This window comes from Mirounga leonina, unplaced genomic scaffold (genome assembly GCF_011800145.1).
Source record: "Mirounga leonina isolate KUSES-001 unplaced genomic scaffold, KU_Mleo_1.0 Mir_165, whole genome shotgun sequence".
NCBI lineage: Eukaryota > Metazoa > Chordata > Mammalia > Carnivora > Phocidae > Mirounga > Mirounga leonina.
This window is the reverse complement of record NW_023270415.1, coordinates 67,230,500-67,254,219: the sequence shown is the minus strand read 5'-3', so window position 1 is coordinate 67,254,219 and position 23,720 is coordinate 67,230,500. Positions and strand designations below refer to the sequence as shown.

The 23,720-nt window shown below is 41.0% G+C and overlaps 1 protein-coding gene across 4 annotated transcripts in view; it reads right to left on the bottom strand.

The window, feature by feature from the left end:
- NSMCE2 (NSE2 (MMS21) homolog, SMC5-SMC6 complex SUMO ligase) overlaps positions 1-23,720 on the bottom strand; it is a 210,216-nt gene that overhangs the window by 139,510 nt on the left and 46,986 nt on the right. For all 4 annotated transcript variants that reach the window (XM_035011920.1, XM_035011919.1, XM_035011921.1 and 1 more), the window contains one exon: positions 4,577-4,730. In XM_035011920.1, the coding sequence (XP_034867811.1) occupies positions 4,577-4,730 (154 nt within the window). The remainder of the gene's footprint in view (positions 1-4,576; positions 4,731-23,720) is intronic.

Here is a 23,720-nt window from a genome sequence, read left to right as displayed (position 1 = left end):
GTTTCACAACTTGGGTTAGTTAAGAGCATGATTCCCATTTAGGGAAATGGAATCCTTTTCTTTGGAATTGTTCCCTAACTCAGTTACCATCACCACCACCAAGTGTAAAAATTATCTTCAATCAATCTTGATTTGTATGCTTCCGAGAATCACAACTAAGAAAAATGGGCACCGGCAGGCAAACCAGGCTACACGTTCAGTGACTCAAACCGCGTCTTCCGGCTGCTAAGCTCATACTCTTTCCACTACGCTCTACAGGCCCCTTCTCAATAACAACGGAAATCTAAAACAAGCTTTCAGAGTTTTCGAAGATCCACTGTTTCATTTGATCTTGGTAATAATTTTGGAAAGCTGGGACAGACGTATCTCTAACATACAGCACAATGGGTCCCCAAGTATGGTATTTATAGAAAAATGTAAAGTTAAAAAACAAAAGCAAAAACGAAAACCCAAACCAAAAACCTGCTCTCGTTTCTGATTGTGGTTTAGACCAGGGGTCAGTAAACTGCCCAAAGAAGTTGTATCTAATGCCTGGTAATATCCAAAGACATAAATAACAACTAAAAAAATTATTGTGTGCAACTTAAGTATGTTACCTTTTGAGTAATCGTATCTTTAAATGAGTACAGCATACCTGTTATGTTTATATGCTAGGGACAGCAAATACCAGATATTTGTAGTATCCCTCCTCTTTCCCACTGTAATCCCTCAGCACACTCTTTCCTGCTGGGCCTGAACCCAGCCTCTGAATCTTTCTGAACATATAGCTCCAAACAGACCCTACCCTATCAATTGCCTGGCAATATTAGTCACCAAAAAAAGCTACATTTTCCCATTCTGACTCTCTCTTATGTTGTATAACAGCTGTTTCTTGCATTTTTCTTTGCTTTTGATTTGTTGTTATTAACGGTTCTCACATTACTTCATATATGTGTATATTGTCTTTACCAAGTAGAGGGACTCTGCCTTTTATTTATCTCAGAGCACCAAATGCAATGATTCATAAATAGCCGTCACTCCAAGTGTTCCGAACGTACCTAAGACAAATGTATAGTATTTATGGAAGAATCTAAAGTTAAAAAAAAACAAACACAAAACCCCCCAAAACTGTCCTTGTTTCTGATTGTGGTTTAGGCCAAAGGTCAGCACACTTTTTTCTGTAAAGAGCCAGCTAACAAATACTAAAAGCTCTCTTTGCCAGATGGGCTCTGATGTAACTACTCAACTCTGCCATTACAATGTAAAGCACACATAGAAACGTGGCAACGAGGGAGTGTGTCTACATTCCAGTCAAACTTTATTTTGAAATCTGAATTTTACGGAATTTTCACACATCACAAAATATTACCCTTCTCTTAACTTCTCTCCAGACAACTTAAAAATGTAAAAACACCATTCCTGGCCTTCGGGCCACTGAGAAACAGGAGACAGCCTGCGCTCAGCCCACAGGCTATAGTTTACCGATCTCTGGCCTAAATCTGTGGTTCTCAAAATGAGAACTTCGGGTGGTCTGAATCTGCAAGATCCTTTCAGCAAGTCCAACTACCTATGTGTGAGGCCAGCATTTCTTTGTCGACTTCAAGCAAAACAATGCACCAGGACAGACTGAATGCAGAAGCAAATATGAGGATCCAGCTGCCTCCCATTAAGCCAGAAACTGAAGAGATTTGCAAAACTGGAAAACAATGTCACACTTGTCACTCATTTTTATGTCTGGAAAATACACAGTTGTATTTCATAACCCTCTTTACGGTAACACGTATGGGGTTTACTACTGATTTCTAAAATGAATTAATATTTTTGAAGTTTCTCAGTTTTGATTTCTAATGTGATAAATGTCAAGAGCTACAACCCATGTAAACAAAAGCTCTCTGGAGGCCCTGGGTAAGCCTTAAAAATGTAAAGGGATCTTGAGACCAGAGAGCTGGAGAGCCAGCTGCCGAGCCACAGCTGGGTTAACTTACTCCCACAGCTGGGTGGGCAGAGGCGGCTTGCAGGCCACTTCCTCAGACCACCTGATTTCAGTCTCCATCTTGGCCTCTCCCCACCAAAGAGCTTCCTAGCACTTGTGATTGGATCCTGATTCGGCAAAATTTAATCCCATGCAATTTATGTCAGTGTCAATGAAGTTGGGGAGAGCGTAGTAGTGCTTTTCATGAGAGAACCCTTCAGATATGTGGAGATCAGAACACTGTTTCAGCCTTTACTTTGCCAAGATAGGCAACTAGAGGCAAGAATCTCTCCCTGGCTTGTAGTTTCCAATCTTAAAAAAAAAAAAAATTATCATTGTAATTCCTTGCCTTCAGAGCATATCTCAAAACAAACATTCACTGGCTCCTGTATAGATCCTAGTCCCTCCGACTTGGCTCCACAAAAACTGTGGGCTCCTGATGCTAATCAACACCCTCACAGCAGCATCCCATCTAAAGCATTACATCTAAAGAAATAAAATCCATTAGACAAGGTGCTGGTTTGACAGTACCAATAATGCACTAAAAATTGCATTTTGCAAGTAAAGCATATACGCCTTAGAGAGCATTTAAGAGTGTATTAATATTTTACTTGTTCTGTCATTTGAGATTTAAAAACTTTTTAAAAGAATGTTTTAGGAGAGGGCGCCTGGGTGGCTCAGTCGGTTAAGCGACTGCCTTCGGCTCAGGTCATGATTCTGGAGTCCCGGGATCGAGTCCCGCATCGGGCTCCCTGCTCGGCGGGGAGTCTGCTTCTCCCTCTGACCCTCCCCCCTCTCATGTGCTCTCTCTCATTCTCTCTCTCTCAAATAAATAAAATCTTTAAAAAATAAAATAAAAAAATAAAAATAAAAAAAGAATGTTTTAGGAGAAACAAAAAGGGAAAGTGATCTTTATTCCAGTGTTACCATATATAGGGAAACCCTATATAAGGAAGCATTTCTTTCAATATAAGTTTACCTCGTCATAAAGTTTAACTGTCTATCCAAATGATGCATAGTACCACTGGCCTGGGGCAACCGCCTTCAGCCCCTTCCCCCTGACCATTTCAGAGAAAATTAAGGAAATAATAACCATGATTCCTACACTTGTCATTTTGTTGAATTACATATCCTTCGTAAGGAAGTGTTCCCTTGTGAGCATATAATTCTAAAAGTCTATAGCTTTCTCTTATGGAATAATAACTTTGTAAACAATAACAAAGGCAGAAGAAATTCATATTTTCGGATATTTATCCTTCAATCTGTATTATCAAATATCTAAAAAAAAAAATCAAGAATTATGGTTGGATGCTAAATCTGCCATACATAATTTGTCATTATTGGTTCCAAGCAGAAAAATGAAATACATTTAGCTGTTCTGACCCACACCAAAGCTGAAATTCACTAGCACCTTTAAGATCACGAAGACACTAACAAATTATTACATTACCTGTTTGGCGGATTATTACCCATGTGGGGGGGATCATGCAAGTTATATTAGAAGGATTTTGGTAGCTGTGATGTTCAAAGAAGAACAAAAAATAAACGAAAACATGGAGAAAATGCTTACTGTTTAAATCCACGTAAAAGCAAAAGTCTCATCACGATTGCAAAACATTCTAAATTGTGAAACTTAAGTTACTTGTAAAATAGACAAAAGTAGAGCTGCTTCCCCAGTCGTTTTTTGAGACCTCAGCATCAATTTAAAGAAAATGCTTATATTTTAAAGAAAGCTTATTTCAAAATGTGAATCCTTACACTAAGTACAAATAAGGACAAGAAGGAAATTTACATCTCATATGACAGTGCTCCATGGGTATGCAAATGAAGATGATGGGAAACTGAAGTTTACAAAAAAGTTATTTGCTTCACTATCCAATTCTTTAAGGAATAATAAGAGATGGGAGCCTAGAAGAATGACAACTGGTGCTAATATAAAAATGATCAAAATTACATAAAACTGTTATGTGGATTACGTGGAAAAAAGAGGAAAGAAAGGACGGATGTACTTCACTGTGTAGAAAAGATCTACTTCTGTCAAATACTGTCTACAAAAATATTTTTGTATAATGAATCATTTTTCCCAATCTCATTTTTAAATCAAAATTATGTTGGCACCACAATCACAGTCACATGGAATTTATGCTACCAAAAGACAGAAGGGATCGAGAGGATCCTGGTCCAAATTTGAGAAGAAAAAGACTAGTTGAGAAAACACTGCTACTGCTACTCCAAAGCAGCAAAACTAGAATTCAAACTGGTTATTTTAAAAGCGTGGCACAGCAGTTTACAATTTGAAAAACACCACTGCTATTTTAATAAAATAGTTCCGTTTTAATTTCCCAATTCCCCTCCCCAGCAATGGGACAATACAGTGTCACTTTGTCGAGCTGCTGGGGAATTTTCTTAGCACTTTGTGGAAACTGTTGGCTTTCAGAAATGGACAGGCTGATTTGAACTAAAAGTCAGACAAAATACAGAATTGCAACAACAATAAAAAGCAATTTAGAAAGAGGATCAAGCCAAGCAGATAGGCAAAACTATAAAATCAGTTTTCTGGGACTGTTTATCAGGTCAGTTCCCTAATTTCAAAAAGCCAAACCAAAGCAAAGCATGCGGACTTACATTGCTTCTTTAGTTCTTTCAGCTGTTGTTTAAACTGTACAAATTTTGCATTATTTTGAAAGTCTGCATCACAATTCTTATTCTGTAAAGCCAAAAATTTCTTCTCCACTAATAATTTTAGATCTGGTATTTTTTCTGGACGTTCTTCTTTTACCTGAAGAAGACAATACAATTATCTCAGTTAAATGTTAACAATGACACTGTTTTGTAACATTATTTTTATCTCATTTCACTCAAATAAAAATACAGTGAGGTAGGAAACAGAATCCCAACAGAACCAGAGAGGCTGAGACTTGTTCCAGAACAGACTGCTGATAAACAGTGGGGGGAGCCATTCATCCCGTCCACTCATCACTTTAATCTTAAACCCTCGCCCCAGTGCCCTACTAACTTCCATCTCCTGACAACTTACTAGGGAAAAATCTCACACCAGCGCAACTCTGTGCCCTCCAACTTCACCAGAACTTGAGCCTCATGGCTTCCTCCTTTTTGTCAGGTCTGCTCAGTCCCCTCTCCTACTCCCCAAGTCCTGATTCCAGCCTTCATTCTCCTCAGGGCTCCTCTGCTCTGGCTCTCTGCCCCAACGGGGAAGAGTGGCTGGGACTTCATGAAGAAGTTGAGGCTTTAACCTTGAATTTCACCATCTGCTGCCACAACGAGGAGTAAGTGTCCCCTGTTCTGTTCAAAGCTAAACTCTCAATCTATATTCCTTTTGTTCCTCCCAATATTTTATTATAAAACTTTCAAACACGTGGCAAAGTTGGAGGAATTGTATTTTGCCATTCACCTACCTCCTAGATGCTACAATTAAGACTTTGCTATGTTTGCTTTATCACCATTAACTGTTCCATCTATCTGTTTTTCTTTCTATCCTCAATCTTGCTTTCAAGTTCCTTCTTAATTCGGTCTTCTGCACCTGTCAGAACAAACTTTCACCTCTAGAAGCTTTCCCCCCAAAACCTCTAAATTAGCTCTTTACTTCCAAATTTAACAACAACAACTTCCTCAAACCCCTGCCCACTCCCCTCAGTTCTTTTCTCTTTATAGTCCAGCTCCTTGGAAAAAATCCTCTGTACCCACTGTTCCTACTTCCTCAATCTCAAACTTGAGCCACTTCCATCAGTGGCTCCCCCAGCCCCTCCCCAATTTCACTGTGATTGCTCCTCTTCAGGCCTTCATATTTGGCTCCTTGAATCACTGGCCTTTTCCTGATGCTCCTGCCACCAAGCAAAATTCACCCAACTCTCCCTCATGTCCCAACACGCCTTAGACTTCTACCACAGCCCCTGTAACAGTGAGTTGCATTTATTTTTACGTTTCTTTCCCCTAATAAAATGCACTCTTTGAAAAATATGTGATTTATCACTGTGTTTGCCAGCACCTGGCATGTAGTAGATTGTATTCAATATATGTACTTGATATCTTTCAAGTGAATTAATCTACATGCTCCAAATATACTTACCCACTACAACCCCACTGATCGACTTACTGTCATTAGCAGAGTATACAATATAATTTCTGAAGTGGAAGACAACTTAGAGGTCATCCAACCTTGATCTCCACCTTCCTCAGTTTTATAAATAAATAAAATTATATAGAAAGAATTAAATGACTTGTTTACTATAATCCAGTTGGTTGGAGGCAATGTCAAGACTGTAAAATAGATACAGAAAATTCTTACTTTTGGTTCCAGTCAATGGAATATACTTCTTATCTCTCCGAATCTGAGTACCAAGGCATATGAAGTCCAAAGATTACCTGCAACTTATGTTTCAATTACCCTTTGTCATGGAAAAAAGAATTTTATAATCTTCTTTTGTTTAACTGCTTTGGATTTTAATTAGCTAAGTCAAAAACAAAAATTAGGCATGAAACCAAAATGCCTAAATGTATATATATATAGTACTGAGTGTAGAAACGGACTGTCTTCTCATTGTACAGATGTTATTCAACCAGTGCTGGATCCATCATCAAAGAGAGTTGTGAGAAATATGGAAAGGCCTTAATGACACATCTTATATGTAATTAAAAATTTAAAATAAGGCCTGTAAGGCTAAAGAACCAATAAAGCGCAGTTTGGAAAAGAGAAGGTAGAGAGGCAATTTAATAATGCCTCATGTCTCAAGAAAAAGAGCTGTTATACATGGTGACTAGCCATCCTCCACCTCTACCATGGATACAAGATGAAACAAGTTTAAGATTGTAGCATGAAGTTCAGAGTAGATATAGAAAATAAATTACAAGTTCTCAGAAAAGAATTATAGCCTCTCATTCTGGATTTATAAAATAAAATGGACTCAGATCCACCTGAGATGTTAATGGTGATATTACAGGCAGGTATAAAGGTGAACCTTCTCAAGGTCTTTAATGGGGTTGAAATTATTATTTAATCTGAGGCAATCAGAGCAGACCTGAGCAGATGATCAGTAAATGCAAAAGTTCTTTTCCAATAAAGTCTCTAACCCACTCAACATATTTAATTTCCCTAGCTTCATTACCTCCACTGCTGAGGAGCTGGCTGGAATGTGAGGGAGGAGGGGATGGAGAAAGAACAGGCATTATGAGGTAGACAATATGGCAACCTGAAATAGGACAGGAAAACCTGAATAAACCAAATTTAGTGATTCAGAGTACTCTCTTCCCCCAAGGCCAGAACCTCAAAAGAACTGCTGGAAAGCACATAAATTCACCACAGCAAGTATCTTCTCTGGAAATGTGATGCTGCGGTTGGCAAAACTATGCATTGCAGAGAGAACTTACTGCACTCTAGCTATTAAAACAAGAGCCTGGAAAATATTAAACTCCTTATCTGTTTAAAATCAATGCAATAAATGGGGATTAATGATATTTTTAATGGAATCTTGCTTTGTTTGTATGTTCAAGAGAAATAAGATATATCATCTCAAAACTGGAAGGAAAAAACCCAGTCTTTGGGTAGCTGATCATAAGTGCTATCTAGTCTGAAAAAGGTAAGGATGGCCCACTTTCCCCAGGACAAATTTAAAATACTTCCAAGAAATCTGATACTGGAGGAGAGATTTTATTGGATCCTCAGTCCATCCCTTTCCTAAGGATAAAGTCCCGAGACACAGGACTTAAAACCTAAGCGAATTAAAAGACACAGGGTATATCAGTTTGCTAAGGCTGTCACAACAACTTAAGCCATCACAGACTAGGAGGCTTAAACAGAATATATTTTCTTACAGATTTGGAGACTGGAAGTCTTTGGCTTGTCGACGGCCATCTTCTCCTTTTAAGTCATCACATGGTCTTCTTTCTACGTGTCTGTGTCCGAATTCCCTTTTCTTATAAGGACAGCAGTCTAATGGACCAAGGCCCATCCCACTGACTTCATTTTAACTTAATTACCTCTTTAAAAACCCTATCTCCAAAATGGTCATACTCTAAGGTACTGGGGATCAGGATTTCAACATATGAACAATTCAGCACATACACTAGGTTAATAAATTTATGAAGCAGGATTTTTTTTAAAAAAGATTTATTTATTTTTTTAAGCACTTGCTGGTTCTTTTTTTTTTTTTTTTTTTTTTTTTTAATTTTTGACAGAGAGAGAGAGAGACTGTACAAGCAGGGGAAGCAGCAGGCAGAGGGAGAGGGAGAAGCAGGCTCTGCTCAGCAGGGAGCCCAATGTGGGGCTCGATCCCAGGACCCTGGGGTCATGACCCAAGTTGAAGGCAGACGCTTAATGACTGTGCCACCCAGGTGCCCCTGTTTATTTATTTGACAGAGAGAGAGAGAGAGAGTGCGCATACACCCGGGGGCAGGGAGCCTGACCCAGGGCTCAATCTCACAACCCTGAGATCATGACCTGAGTTGATATCAAGAGTTGGATGCTTGGGCGCCTGGGTGGCTCAGTTGGTTAAGCGACTGCCTTCGGCTCAGGTCATGATCCTGGAGTCCCGGGATCGAGTCCCGCATTGGGCTCCCTGCTCAGCGGGGAGTCTGCTTCTCCCTCTCCCACTCCCTCCTCTTGTGCTCTCTCACTCTCTCTCTCTCAAATAAATAAATAAAATCTTAAAAAAAAAAAAAAAAAAAGAGTTGGATGCTTAACCAACTGAGCCACCCAGGTGCCCCTGAAACAGGATTTTAAAAAAAAACAGCTCATAGATTATTCATCTTTACACCACTGTAATTTAAAAATGACAGAAACTATCAAGAGGTAAACTTAGCAGATACCATACTTACATAATGGGAATTTGATACTGCCCTTGGGAGAGAAAAGGTCAGGTTTTCATGCACCACCCACTTACCCATCCAGTATTCAGTGAGTACCTTCCAAATGCTAATAAGCACCAGAGCTAAACAGGAGAGAAACCAGAAAAGTTGATCAGGAGCAGATGGTGAATAGCTCTGAAAGTGAGACCTGATCTGATAGGCAGCAGGAAAGACACTAAAAGACTTTAGGAGTAAAATAAGAATACCATGAAAAATTTTTTAAAAATAATTGCTAAAATTGAAGCATATAAGATGCACTTCAGACAAGAAAGGAGGAGGAAGATATTGCTGTAGGTTAACTAATGGCAGAGGTGCTGGCAACCTGACCAAATTGTAATGCCATTTTTTTTTTTTTTTAAGATTTTATTTATCTGACAGAGGGAGAGCATGCAAGAGCACAAGCAGGGGGAACGGCAGAGGAAGAGGGAGAAGCAGGCTCCCCGCTGAGCAGGGAGCCCAACGCAGGGCTCGATCCCAGGACCCCAGGACCATGACCTGAGCCGAAGGCAGATGCCTAACCAACTGAGCCACCCAGGTGCCCTGTAATGCCATTTTTAAAGCAGAATGGCCAAGTCTTATCGTGAGGAGGACAAGGGATTGTGGACGACTCCAGGATATTTAATAGTTAATAAGGGCAACTAAGTAAATTACATTTCTTGAGGAAAGAAGTGTGCAATCCGGAATGTCTGTCGAGTGGAGAGCTCTAGTACGCAGCAGGAAAGACATTTAAAATGAGAAGATGGGAACAGAAAGAAAAGAGATGCAAAAGGAAGTCTGAAAGAAGCAAAGAAGAAAACCAGGTGTGAGGAATGCCACAGGAGAAAGAAAGAGAGAAAATTTTCTTAACAGAGGTGTTTGTCCTTTGGGAAAATGATGCAAGAGAGCTCAAGTAAGATAAGGTCTAAAAAGAGACTGGACTTCGTTACTAGGTACTCTGTACACTGCAGTGGAACTAGATACGTGTCTCAACCTACCAGCCTGTGGAGCTTCTCTCGGGCAAGGACTATTTGTCTGGGGTCTAGTGCACTTCCTGTTGTACAGTAGGTGCTCAAAAGGACAAGTGAACTATGGGGCAGCCAAATAATACTGTACTGAGATGAGAGAAGAGATTAAGGGAGTTCTGTGTTAACAGATGAATAAAGTTTGGCAGCAAAGGAAGAGAGACATGGGAGTAGATCATTGGAAAGAGAGCTAAAGGGCCTCGTTTATTTGCACAGAGGATAAGAGTAGCCTGAAATCAAGGTGACATAATGGAGGAAAAAGAACATGGACCCAGGGATCAGACAGATCTGCAACCACCCTATATATGGATATTGGGACAATCCTTCCAAGTCTTGGATTTCTCTTACTCTTAATTAGGAATCAGGAACACCCACTTCAGGGCTGTGAATACTTAATTAAATTATATTTGTGTTTCACTTTGGCAGGTAGTGGATGTTCACAATTTTTTTATTCTTTTCCTTTTATCTTTAGCATACAGCCTTGAACGTGCTTGTGGACTAAGAAGAAGGAGCCAGTGGGGAAACATAAATCACAAATGCTAAAAGAAAGCGAGTAACAGATTTCATTTGAGAAAATCATTCTCTAGGGCAAAAACTAGAGAGGAAGGAAGACCAGCTGGGAAAGCACAACAGTCTTTACCAAGTGTCAAAAATGCCTGCAGGGCTGGACAAAGATCTGAGGAAACCCCCAAAAAGAGGACAACAGGAAGTGGTGAGGACCACGGTGAAGCAGACAGTACCAGCCCCAGGTGAGAGGAAGCTGCTACACAGCGCCAGATGACTGTGGCCACGTGAGAGTGCAAGTCCAAGTGTTGAAAGAAAAATGAGAAATCTAGATTTTTTTGGCGACATGTTTTCTAGTTTTAAAACAATGCATAGTCCAAATAATACGTCAGCCTAAAGCGATGACTTTAAATCTCTATTTAATGCAAAGGAGGTATTTTAATACATAAAAATAAAAGTCCTTCTGTGATTCGCAATATTTGGGGGTCCAGTACAACTCCCAGATTTCTACTTGAGGGATGAAATATGGCCCTTTCAAGCAGGACAGAGAATAATGGAAAAAATAACAAAAAAGAGAGGAGAAAGTAAAGGATTCCATTTTGATGAGCTAACCCAAAGAATTTAGGATCAAAAACTTGGGCTCTACACCTGAGATTAAAAATGAGGCTCTGTACTAACTGAATGGCTTTGGAAAAGTTACTAAATGCGTCTAACCTTAGTTTCCTCGCTTACAGGTAGAAAATGCTAACGGTGTTTGCCTCACAAGCGTTGCTGAGAAAAACAGATGGAATGAAGCAACAAAGCACCAAGCGGCCCACCACAGAGAATGAGTAGCCGTCCTTGTTGCTGTCACTGCAAACTTACCATTGGGGTGCCTGGATATATAGGTCTGCAGCTCAGCAGCCTGACAGGGAAACATCCACACGGAGGAACCACTGCGTAAATTTTAGGAGAAACCATGGAAATGAAAGGGATTACCAAGAAGACTAAATAGAAACCAAAAAGGACCAAGGATAGAGCTGTGGAGAATACCACGTTTATGGGGCAGCTAGAGGAGTCTAGAAAGAAGAAGGACAAGAGTTAAGAAGACAAACAAAAGAAAATACCCCAAAAGTCCAGGAAGGAATTTCGAGATCTGTCAGAGGCTACAGAGAAGTCAAGCTACATAAGGACTGAGAAGTGTACGCTGGATGCAGGGAGTGGGTCACTGGGGACTTTAGCAGAAGCAGAGATATGCACAAAATGCTGACTCTAAAATATCCAGACCTTTGTTCAATTAATTGTTTCAACAAGATGGAGCAATAATAGGAAAAAAACCAGACACATACCCCAAAGTTCCACAGGCTCTCCAACTAACTACTCAGTTTCAGCTCAAAATCCCTCATGAATGTTTAGCTCCACTGAATTGGGACCCAACACTCCTGTGACTGCTATATTTCTCTATGTCAGCAAGGAGAAGGCAATCAATGAGCTGTCAGCAACTAACTTAGGCCTCTGGTGGCTCTTTCTCTATGAAGAAGTTGATTGTTTTGAAAAAGCAATTATGGTTGATACAAAAGGCAGAATCTGGTCCTTACCCATATCATTTTCAACACACTTTAACATAAAATTTTAAATATTATAGCATACCTCATTTCTTTCAAACAGTATTATATACATATGCAATTACTCAAAGTATTTCATTTTATTGCCCGAGGGCAAAGTCAAGGTCTTCTCCTCCTCCAATTACCATTATTGCCTTATAGCTATCATTTCACTGGGAGGGGAGATCACAGGAGCTAAGGATATTAATGGGCTGAGTCATTCACACACTTTGAATCATGTGAGAATCTAGTATAAAATTAGTCATTCTTGTAACTAAACCAAGACTCAGATGGATTTACTCTCTGAAATAGCCACTGTTACATGTTTGGCTCCCAAAATAACACATACCTGATGATTTACATTTTGGAAATCACACAGCGTTTAGAAGTTTATTATGGGCACACAGTAGTGATAAGCAATTTGCTATGTGTTCTGTTCAGTACACTAAGTACTCCAAGCTCTAATTCACACTCAGCTTGATCTAAGGCTACAGGACCTGCTTTAATGCCTAGAGTCCAGAGGGAATTACCTCGATTGGTCCTAGAACATTCATTCAACAAATATTTGCTAAGGCCCACTGGGTACCAGGCATTATGCTAAGCACTGAGACATTTATGGAAGTTGGCCCACACTTATGACACACCACCAACCTAACTGGTCATGCACAAGGTAAATTTATATAGGCCAACACTGTCTCCACCTTTATATAGAAAAAAGCTTGGTAAAGTTTTTTATTGAAAGGCATGTCCAGGCCAAGAATCATTATGCTTTCACTGGGTATAACCTAATTGCATGTACATATGGAGACACACTAGATTTCCTATAGAGTTTACTACACTGTCTTTGCCCTGTTTAAAAAAATACACACACACACACACACACATCACACACTAATGATGACCAGCATGGATTATAGTCTTCAGCTCATGCCAGTTTCTGTTGTCAATTGCACAATCTGCAGTGAACTCTGTTGGACCCAATTATTTGTAGTTGAGTGAGTTTCCTAGTGCCGTTATTTAGTTTGACTTCTGACAAAACACTTAAGAGAAAATACTTCCTTGTTGAGCATTATGACACATCGAATGGACTTCATAGTTTGCCAAGGTGTTGCAATACACCATTATTGAGCAGCTGCCTACCAGACATGGAAACATCTCTCTTCCTTCAAGGCTTTCAGAAAAAATTTGAAAATAAAACATGTGTGAGAGTGCTGTTGGTCTAGTTCTAATGGACCAGTCCTGCTAGAACAGATAGTTGTCTAACAGATGGCAACTGAATGAGGCAACTTGCCATGTATGTGCATCTGTTACTAAACATTTATGCTGTTGAAAATTACTCCAATAAATTTCTCATGGCACCATTCCTACTACAGGATTATGACCAACAGGAATGACTTATTTATTTATACAGAATATAGCATTAGATTCCCGTATGGGGGACGCTGGGGGACCAATGTACTGATTTTGCCTCTCGAGTTTACTTTTTTAAAATTTTTTGGCAGAATTCATGGAAACATGCATTATTTATTCATTCGCCCGTTCAATAAATATTTACCGAATGCCTACCACACACAGGCACTAAGCTGGGCACTGGAGATGTGACAGTGAGCAGACTAACCTGCACCCTGCCGTTCTCATGGGGTTTAGGGTCTAGTGGAGGGAACCAGTATTATCCTAACAGTCAAATACACTATCACCAACTGCTAAGTGCTGTGAAGGAAATGTATCAGCTACAACATGAATACTGAGGACATCATTTCATAGGCAATCTTCTGAAGCACTGCTCAATTTAAACACAGGTCACACTCCTGGGAGGGTAAGAGGATGCTGATTATTGTTATTCACAAACACTGCACTTGCACAGCACCTTTCATGGGGGTGGTTCAAAGCTTTATACACACAAGTATCATTATCCCAGTTTTAAAGATGTGAGGAATGGGCAGCTAACAGTAGTTAAGCATCTTGTCCAAGGTCATACTGAGTCAATGACCAATGGTTTGAACTCATTTGAATCCCCTTTCAACTTAATTTTGCTTTGCTTGTGCCTCCAAGTAACAACTCAGAATGAACTTTTATACTCCATCTTCATTTTATGAAGACATACTTGATTGCACACATGTATCCTCAAATCTTTAGTGGTCATTTGTTAGTTCTTGTATGAAAACACACTTATTCTGAATTTGAAATTGCCCCTCTTGTCTGCCAGGCCTCTGTCATCCACAGAATTACTAAACGCCTTTTTTATCTTTATGGTATTTCATTCAAGATTTTGCGGTGAAAAAAGTACAGCAATGGGTTGATGCTAACAGGATTTTCTGATCTTACCAAGTACCCCATTACCCAGAAAGATGATCTTCCAGAATGCTAAATCATTTACTGGAAATTCAGCTCCAGTGCTAAATGGGAGACAACACCTCATGAGGTCAGAGTAATGTCCCAGAGGATGCCTATAACCAGTGAATAACATAGGACATTGTTTCTCCAGTAGCCAGAACACATGGGCCAAGAAGCAAGGGACAAATACACATGTTCTCCCTGTCATCACACCTAATGACCAATTTGCATTCCCCCCCCCCACCACCACCATGGCTGCAACTCTAGTTCTGCTGGTTTAACAGTCTTCATTACCCAAGAGAAGAGTGATTTCACCAAAGGACTCAACAAAGCCTAGACTGATCTGGAAGCTTAAACTGCAACCTAACAATTTTGAGCTCCTCGTGACACTGAAAAGACAGACAAAAACTGAGGGTTACAGAACTGGTTGGAACAATGAATCTTGATTATCAAGGGTAAAGAGGATGGCTGCTCTCGAGTGAGAAAAGGGAGGTGTGAGTCAGGGGCATGAAACACCTCCTGGGTTTGCCATTTCTAATGGTAAAAGATAATGGAAGTCAGAAATAACTCCATACAGGCAGGACCATCAAGAACACAGATACCCCAGGAATGAATGTCGAGGTGTTCCAGTCAGATAAAAACCTACAATCAGCTGAGAGTTGGCTGAGGGCAAAGAAAACATAGACCGGGTCATGGAGAAAAGGAGTTAAAAATACCAACTATGGGTTTAGGACCAATGGTGAAAGCTAAGACAGAAGTATCCATGCATGTGTCTTCCTGAGTTTGACACATACATATTTATGGTTTTAACTAATTTCTCTCTTTTCTCCTAATATTTTATAGAAAGTTGGAGTACGATAATGGATCAGCAACAACAACAACAACAAAAATGAGCATGGCCCAAATATCCTGGACTTGGCAAGAGTAACTAATAAGATGTTTGATCATTCTACCTTTTGGGGAAAGAGAGAGCATGTGATGAGATGAGAGAGAGTTGCAGTATGTTAGTAGGATGCATTTTGTTATTGTTCCCACTGTTTGCAAATTTAAGTCTGGAAGAAAAGTATACTCAGAGGTTGAGCAGCCAAGCTCACTGGTCTAGAACCTTTTGAACAGTCTTCCTATGTTTGGGGAATCTCCCACCTTATGAGAGATACCTTACTGGGGTAGAACCAGAAATTTGCTTTCTTGGCCTCCCTTGCAGCAAGAACACAGACATCATGTTGGTCCTTGGCCAGGAACTTCAATTCTTCAGAAAGACATAAGGAGGTACAGTGTAGAAAGTGCCAGCATAGCCCCTGGAACCAGATTACCTAGAGATTTGACCTTCAAATCTCAGCTCTGTCTCCCACTAGCTGTGTGATCTTGGACAAGTTACTTAACCATTCAGTAAGTCCATTTCCTCATCTAAACTCTACCCAAGCCAGAGGGTGTTGTGAATATTGAATGAATTAATACATTTAAAGAATTTGGACCTTTGAAATTCAAATACAGTAGCCACTAGCCATATGTAGGTTTGTTTGTTTTGTTTTGTTTTTTAAGATTTACTTGTTTTAGAGGGAGGTGGAGAGGAGGGGCGGGGAGAAAGAGAGAGAATCCTCAAGCAGATGCCAACACGGGGCTCGATCCCAGGAACCTGAGATCACGGCCTGACCCGAAATCAAGAGTTAATAGACCGAGGTGCCCCCACGTGTGGTTATTTAAATCTAAATTAAAATTAAATAAAATTTAGGGCACCTGGGTGGCTCAGATGGTTAATAAGCGTCTGCCTTCGGCTCAGGTCATGATCCCAGGGTCCTGGGATCGAGTCCCACATCGGGCTCCCTGCTCTGCGGAAGCCTGCTTCTCCCTCTGCCTCTCTCTCTCTGTCTCTCATGAATAAATAAATAAAAAAAATCTTTAAAAAAAAAAATTAAATTAAATAAAATTTAAAATTTAGTTCCTCAGTCCCACTGTCACATTTCAAATGGCAGGAGTGAGAGGCTACTTTTCTGGACAGTGCAGACGTAGAACATTTCTACTTTCTGCAGGAAGCTCTACCAGAACGTGTTAACCTCCGGGATACTTCCCGGCACTCAGGAAGCACTCAAGGGCTACTGCTACTTCCACAACTACCGGCATTGTTCTCACCACACTGTTGTCGCTGTTGTTACTTTATATTACATCCCCAGAACTTATTTATCTGGTATCTTGACGTTTATACCTTTGACCACCTGCAACTAATCCCCCCTACCCGCCACCCCTCTCCCCCACATTATCATTATTATTACAAAAGCAAATTTAATATTCAGCTGAATTTAAGGTCTGGAGGAGGAGACGGACAAGTGAAAAGCAACTAAATGTCACTGGATAAGAATCAGCAGCAGCAACTTAAGAGCACTTAATTCATAGTTTATTATGGGCAAGGTACTGAGCTAAGCATTTCACTTGACTTATTTTAGTTAATCCCCCCTCCAAACAAACGCACAACCTGAGAGGTAAGAACTAACATATCCCTACATTACAGATTAGGAAACTGAGGCTAAGGAGTGGTGTAACTCCCAAGTAGTCCCAGAACTCGCCAGTGTTGGGGCTGGGGCTCACTGCATTGGCGGGTCTGTTAAACGTCTAAGTCCATGACTTAACTGCTACCCTAGACTTCACCAAATACTTACTGAGTGCCCACTAGGGGCTGTGCACTGCTCCAGATGCTGGCAAAACAGTAGTAAACGAAAGAGACCGAGTCCCTAACCTCACAGAGTTTACATTCTAGTTGGGGAGATCAGTAACAAAATAATAAAATAATTAACCAGATGATAATGAGTGCCATGGAGAACAATTAAACAGGGTGGGGTAGGTGACCTCACCTATGGTGGACGGTCAGGGTCGGGGAAGGCTTCACTGAGAAAATGACGTTTGAACAGAGACCTGAAGCGAAGTAAAAGCAGATGAGGTGAGAAGTAATGATGGATGGAGGGTGCGACAGGTCAAAGAGGCCAGTGTGTGACCTTTAAGCTTTATTCAGAGAGAGATGGGAAGGTTTGGGCAGGAGTGAGAAGATCTGATCTTCTGTTTAGAGGACCACTCCGGCTGTCATGAGAACAGATTTTAGGGAGGAAGGGCGGAAGCAGGAGACCAAGTAGATGCAGGCCACTGCAGTCATCTACACAAGGGTGACGGCGACATGGATCGGGGTGACGGCAGCAGACGAGTCGGAGGCGGTCACATTCTAAATACATTCTCCAGGTAGAAACAACGGGGTTTACTGATGGGCTGAATACAGGTTGTGAAACAAGGAAGGAACTTAGGACGGCTCTGGTTTTGCCCTGACTGCATGAAATAGTACAGATGCCACCTTCTGAGGTGGACAAGTCTGGAGAAACAGCTGGTTTGGGAAAAGAAAAAAATTAAGAGTTTAGTTTTGGAAGACTGAAAGTGAAATGCCAGTGGGTAGGAAATGAAGTGGAAATGGGAAGACGGCTGCAGATGTGAGACATGGCTCTAGAGAGAAGGCAAGGGTAGAGCTACAAATGCTGTGAAAAATGACTAAGTGCTGTTGTTAGAAGAGCGCATGGGAGTAACACACTTCCGACAGAGATCAGGCCATGTCAGGGAGGGCTGTTAAAAAGGAGCCATGCGAAGTCCATCAAGGGTAGGAAGGCGCTAGCCATTTCAAAGTGAGAGAAGAGCACCCCCAGTAGAAAGAATAACATGTCCTGAGGCCAGAGACATGAGAACATTCCAAGAACTAGCATAAAGGAATGGTAAAAAGTGAGACTACAGAGTTAATAAGCAGCGGTATATACCAGGTAAAGATGTTTGAATTTAATCCTAAGAGTAATAAGGAATAACTGAAGAAGGTAAAGTTGTGTAAAGAGCGAGCAAAATAACAAAAATTTATAACGTAGAAAGATCGCTTGGGCTACTAGACAGAAAACACTGGGAGGGAGCAAAACGCTACAGCAAACTCGCCATCGGAGACTTAAGGCCCAAGGTGGGGATGAGACCGGTGAACTCACCTGAGAGTCGGTCAAGTCCGGAGATGGAGCGCATGCTGGGAGGAGCCCAGAGGAGGAAGGAGGATCACCAGTGTTCCGGTATGGGAAGCTGAGTGGATGTTATCGCCATTCACCAAGTTCTCGCACCCCAGGAGGAAAACACGGGGAAAAGTTCTCCCTGATGCCTGCTGAATTTAAGAAGCACTCGCAAGTGGGGATGTCAGTGTGATCCCTGGACAAGCGTCCGGGCACAGAAATAAGGATTTGGGCCTCAGCAGCACAAAGACAGTGATTCAAGTTACAAGCATAGAACCTATCTCTCAAGAAGAGAGTGTAGTGTGAGAAGAGAAAAGGGTCAAAGAACAAGTAGGAATACAAAGATTTAGTGGATGGAGAGACCTAAGGAGGGCTCACCAAGGAGACTATGGAGAAGCGGCCAGGAGCTAGAAGAACAAACAGACATGTGTGGTCATAAATGGAACTTAACACTTCAGGAGGGAGGGGGTTATCAATAGCAGGAAAGTCAAGTAAGAAAATGACCGAACTACAGCCCCTGAGCTTTTCACAAGGTGTGTAACCACGAGCAAGTCACGTAACTGTCAGCCTTAGCTTCCTCACCTCCCCAAGAACGTTCCATCATCCTCCGCACAGACTGTCGTGAGGACACGCGGCACCGTGTATACAGTGCCAGCATGGCGTCAGACACACTCGGCACCCAAAAAATGCCGTATTTTTATTGCCATGCATGCCAGACAGGTGACGGTAACAGAGAGAGCGGAGGTGGGAAGCACGAACCAGCGGAGCTGGTAACCGGGAAGAAAAATGTCCAGACTGAAAAAGAGCAAGTGGCAGAAAAGAACGAGTCTTTCCCTTTTCTTCCGCCCCTCTCCCGATGTTTCTTTTCTCCCTCCTTCTAAAGGAAGCTGAGATTGCAGTCATTCCCCCGAGCCTGTCAAAGGGACCTGTTCACATTATTTTAGAGTCAACACAAAGAACTGTGTTTTTGCAACCTTTCACCACAATCATGAGTTTGTGATCTGGAGGCTATGCTCTTAAGAAGGGCAGCTTAAATTCATGAGCAGTCCACACAGAGATAAATAAATGTCACACAGGAATTAAATCTATCAATTAGTGATTTCAAAAATCCTTCTAACAGTTTTTGAAATGATAAGTGAGGTAATGCTTATCAAATGAAACATTCTAACTACATGATTAAGGAGACCTTTGAACAACCAAACGGACTTTCAGGTTGGTTTCGACACAGTCACAGAGACGTGTCACAGAGACATTTCCCAGTCGGCATATGCTTTCCTATCAAGGATTAAGGTACTACCCTTCCTTGCTCTCACCTCCTCAGAGACATGGGGGCAGGTGGAACTGAGAAACTGTCTCCAACACTTGCATTTCTAATGTAAGAAACACTGCGTTCTACATACAAGAGTTCACGGACTTTTTTTCCATGTTATGGTAAGAACTAACATATCCCTACATTACAGATTAGGAAATTTTACTTCGCTTCAGGTCTCTGTTCAAATGTCAATGAAGAAGGAAATTAATGAAAATTCACAACCCTAGACCAAATTAGTCTCTTTGACTTTCTAATTCTTTCAGTGCAACTCTCAGTACACAAAGTCCATATTATATGCCCTTTCCTACCTGTTTATTCTGTGGTACATCCATCAAATTCAAGGTTCCTAGAATAGCCCTAATTACTGAGGACCTCAATTTTCCGACACACATTTAGGTAAGCTTCCCTTTCCCATACAAGTCAGCGGTGGTTGGTGATACTGGGGCTATCTGGTGGTAAAGAGGCACCCTGCTTTAGAATCTGAACAGTTGAGAGAAGCATTCCTTGCTCCAGGGTTTGTATGAGTGTGTGGAGGGGAAACGGCAGGAGGAGGGGTATACGTACTTGGTGTTAGCTCTCCTGAAGAAAGCACACTTGAGAGGAGAATGGGGAATGCTAAGTTTCATGGAAGCACATTCTGTCTGAGCATTCGGAACCAGGAAGACCAGCCTTTAACAGATGGCACTGGGAGCAAGAGCATCCCTGTCATGTAACACGTCTCCTCTGGGTCTTCCGGTCACACCCTCCGTGAACTAGAGGACCTGAATAACCGAAAGAACGAATTCACCATTTCTGTTATCATCTAAAAGAAAGGGAAATGCCAGTTGTTTTCTTCCTTCTGTTCTTGCTGAGTAGCCATCAGAAAACCTATTTAGTAGGACTGAGGGAACTAAAAAGAAGGCAAAATATCTATTTTGGAAATACTACATTTTTCCCTCTAAATCCATAACGTCTAACATTCTTAATTACCACAAAGATTCTGATAAATACAACGTCTGACTTCAAATCCCTTGTCTTTATATCATATTACATAACTACAGCATGGAATGAGGGCAATCCACGGGTATGTAGCTGGATCTTTCCCCCAGTTATCACATCTCACCCAACACAGTAAGGACTGTGGAATTATTAATACTCCAGCAGCGCATTAATGCTCCTTATCCTTATGGGTTCCATTCACTCTGGTCTAGCAGCCTATCAAATTTTCTGATGCTGCCTTCTCTATAATTAATATGGCCTCCTAATACGTGAAATTACTTCCCACTACTAAAGCTATCAAATTGCCTTTCGCCTTCCAATTCATCTCCTATGAGAAAGGTTTCCTGACTAAATGAAAATGAATTTCATCCATCACAAAGCTAATCAAAAAGCCACTATATGCAGGAAAATTAAAACCATAACCAAGACAAAACCAGTCAGATGCTTCATAGTCTATAAAATACTTTTTAGAATAATTTACATAATTTGATTCTCACTGCCCAGAGAGATTAAATAACTTCCCTGAAACAAACACCTAACAGGGGGCAGAACTGAGGCTACAGAGTAGTCACCAAGTCTGGAAACACAGATAATGCTATTTTATAATGCAGTGTAATATTATATAATGAAGCCACATATTGTGTTTGCACTTACATTCCCAGACTTGGTGGCCACCCTGTAACACCCAGCTCTTCTAGCCATAACTTATTTCCGTTCATTCTCCCATACATTTTGCTCTGGAAGTGCTAAAGAAGGGAGCAGTCAATGGAAAATACCACCTGACACTGAGATGATATTTAAACATTTATAAACCAGCTTTCATACTCTGTTTCCCAATTTAATTTCACAACAACCTTATGCACGGAGATTAAAAGAGGCAATTACTCTGAATACCTACTATGTGAAACCTCACTTCCTGTGAAGGCATGAAGCATTTTACTTATATTATCTCATTTAATCCTTGTAACAGCCCTATGATGTGTTACCCTCATTTTACAGGTAAGGAAACCGAGGATTTCAAGAAGACCAGTCACTAGCCCAGTGTCATCCATTACGCAGTGGAGAAGCAAGGGTGAGGCTGGGTCTCCTGATTCCAACTGCAGTGTTCTTTCCACTATCCCAGTGAACATTCTTTACATGTTCCATAAAATGCCACACACTGACCATGGAGAGACTTCTCCCTCAGTGCTTCTAAAAAGAAATTAATCATGAACAAATCTATAGGCTAATCTGGCAAGAAGAAAAAAAGTTCCTCTACCTGAGTTAAAGCCAACTGAACAAGCGCTAGAGATATGTCAGCTAGGTATACTTTTGTTATGGAAAGGACTGAATTTTTTTTTTTTTTTTAAGATTTTATTTATTTTTTTGACAGAGAGAGACATAGCGAGAGCAGGAACACAAGCAGGGGGAGTGGGAGAGGGAGAAGCAGGCTTCCTGCAGAGCAGGGAGCCCGATGTGGGGCTTGATCCCAGGACCCTGGGATCATGACCTGAGCCGAAGGCAGACGCTTAACGACTGAGCCACCCAGGCGCCCGAAAGGACTGAATATTTTAATAATATAAAGCATCTATAACAACTGGAAAAAAAGATTTACTTCATTTTTATTTCAAATCCCTAAAATTCCTTCATATTCACACCACTGCCACTTTTAAATTATAACACAGACAAATTAGAAGAGTCAATAATACTGGGCCCTCTAAAGTTTCCCTTTTTTCTGATAAAACAGTTACATATAAGAATATGCTTTTCCTCAAGCAGTTCTTTATTACTAATTGAATCCCTCCCTTTTCCAAGTCAAATCAATGTGAAGAGTCACTTTTTGTTTCGACTAAATGTCCCAAACCTTGGTTAAGCCACTGCCTTCGGCTCAGGTCATGGTCCTGGAGTCCCGGGATCGAGTCCCGCATCGGGCTCCCTGCTCGGCAGGGAGTCTGCTTCTCCCTCTGACCCTCCTCCCTCTCATGCTCTCTGTCTCACAAATAAATAAAATCTAAAAAAAAAAAAAAAAAAAAAAAAATGTCCCAAACCTTTACCTCTGGGCAGCTGGTAGTAAGACAGGTGTTAAAGCCAGAAGCGTACTTTATAAGGGACACTAGACAAAAGCATTCTTAATCCCAAGAAATCTACAACTCAAAGTAAACTCCATGAACTCCATCTGTCTTGAGGCACGGCAAGAGCCTTCAATTACAGGTTGTAATTGAACAGGTTGTAAACTCGTTCAAAAAACGCCAAGCTTCAGAGGCACTTGGCGGGCTTAGTCAAAGAAGCATGTGGCTCTTGATCCCCAGATCCTGAGTTCGAGCCCCACATGGGGTATAGAGATTACATTTTAAATAAATAGAACTTCTAAAAAAAACAAAAACAAAAACACCAGAATAACCTCTTGAGAATAACCCTGTGACCTGAGCGCGTACCCTAACCTCCCTGAGGCTCAGAGTCCATCACATCTACCCTTCCTAATTGGAGGGTTGCTGTGATCATTAAAGAGGTCAAGGAGCCCAGAGGGCTTCTCACCCCTCACTTGGGGTGAAGGAAATTGGTTTCAGACTTTTAGTCAAAGGGCCAGGGGGACTGACCAGGGGACTGACCAGGGGACTGACCAGGGGACATTTCCAAATCTGGTTTAAGCAAAGCATCAATAGCCCTGGGCAAATATCAAATAACCGGGGAAGCCAGAAGAGAAATAAATTCATTATCATCCAGACCAAAGCTAAATCTTCCAGAACATTTTAAACACAAAATGATACCCATACTATAGATGGGCTTTGTTATAACTTTATATAATTTGGATCACAATTAACTCTGATTAAATCATTTTTAAAAATTTGCCTACACTGGAACCCTAGCCCCAGAATGGTATTTATAGAGGAGATGGTGTTCCATGATTAAATTCAGAAATCCAAACGCTTGGAATGTATCTTCCTCTTCCCAGCTCTAAGAGCTAACAGAGACTCCCTTCCCATCTTTTTTTGCAGAATCAGGAAGTATCCCTCACTCTTTAGTCCTGTGGCCATTTGGACATGAAATGTCAGACAGGAACTGTCGGGATGTAATAACTTATAGAACTACTTTTCACCTTTTTTGTGGGGGAGAGGTCCACAACACATTCCTGTTTATAATCTCATTTTATTTACCACTACCCAGTGAGGTATGCAGGACAAATACTATTATCACTCTGATTTT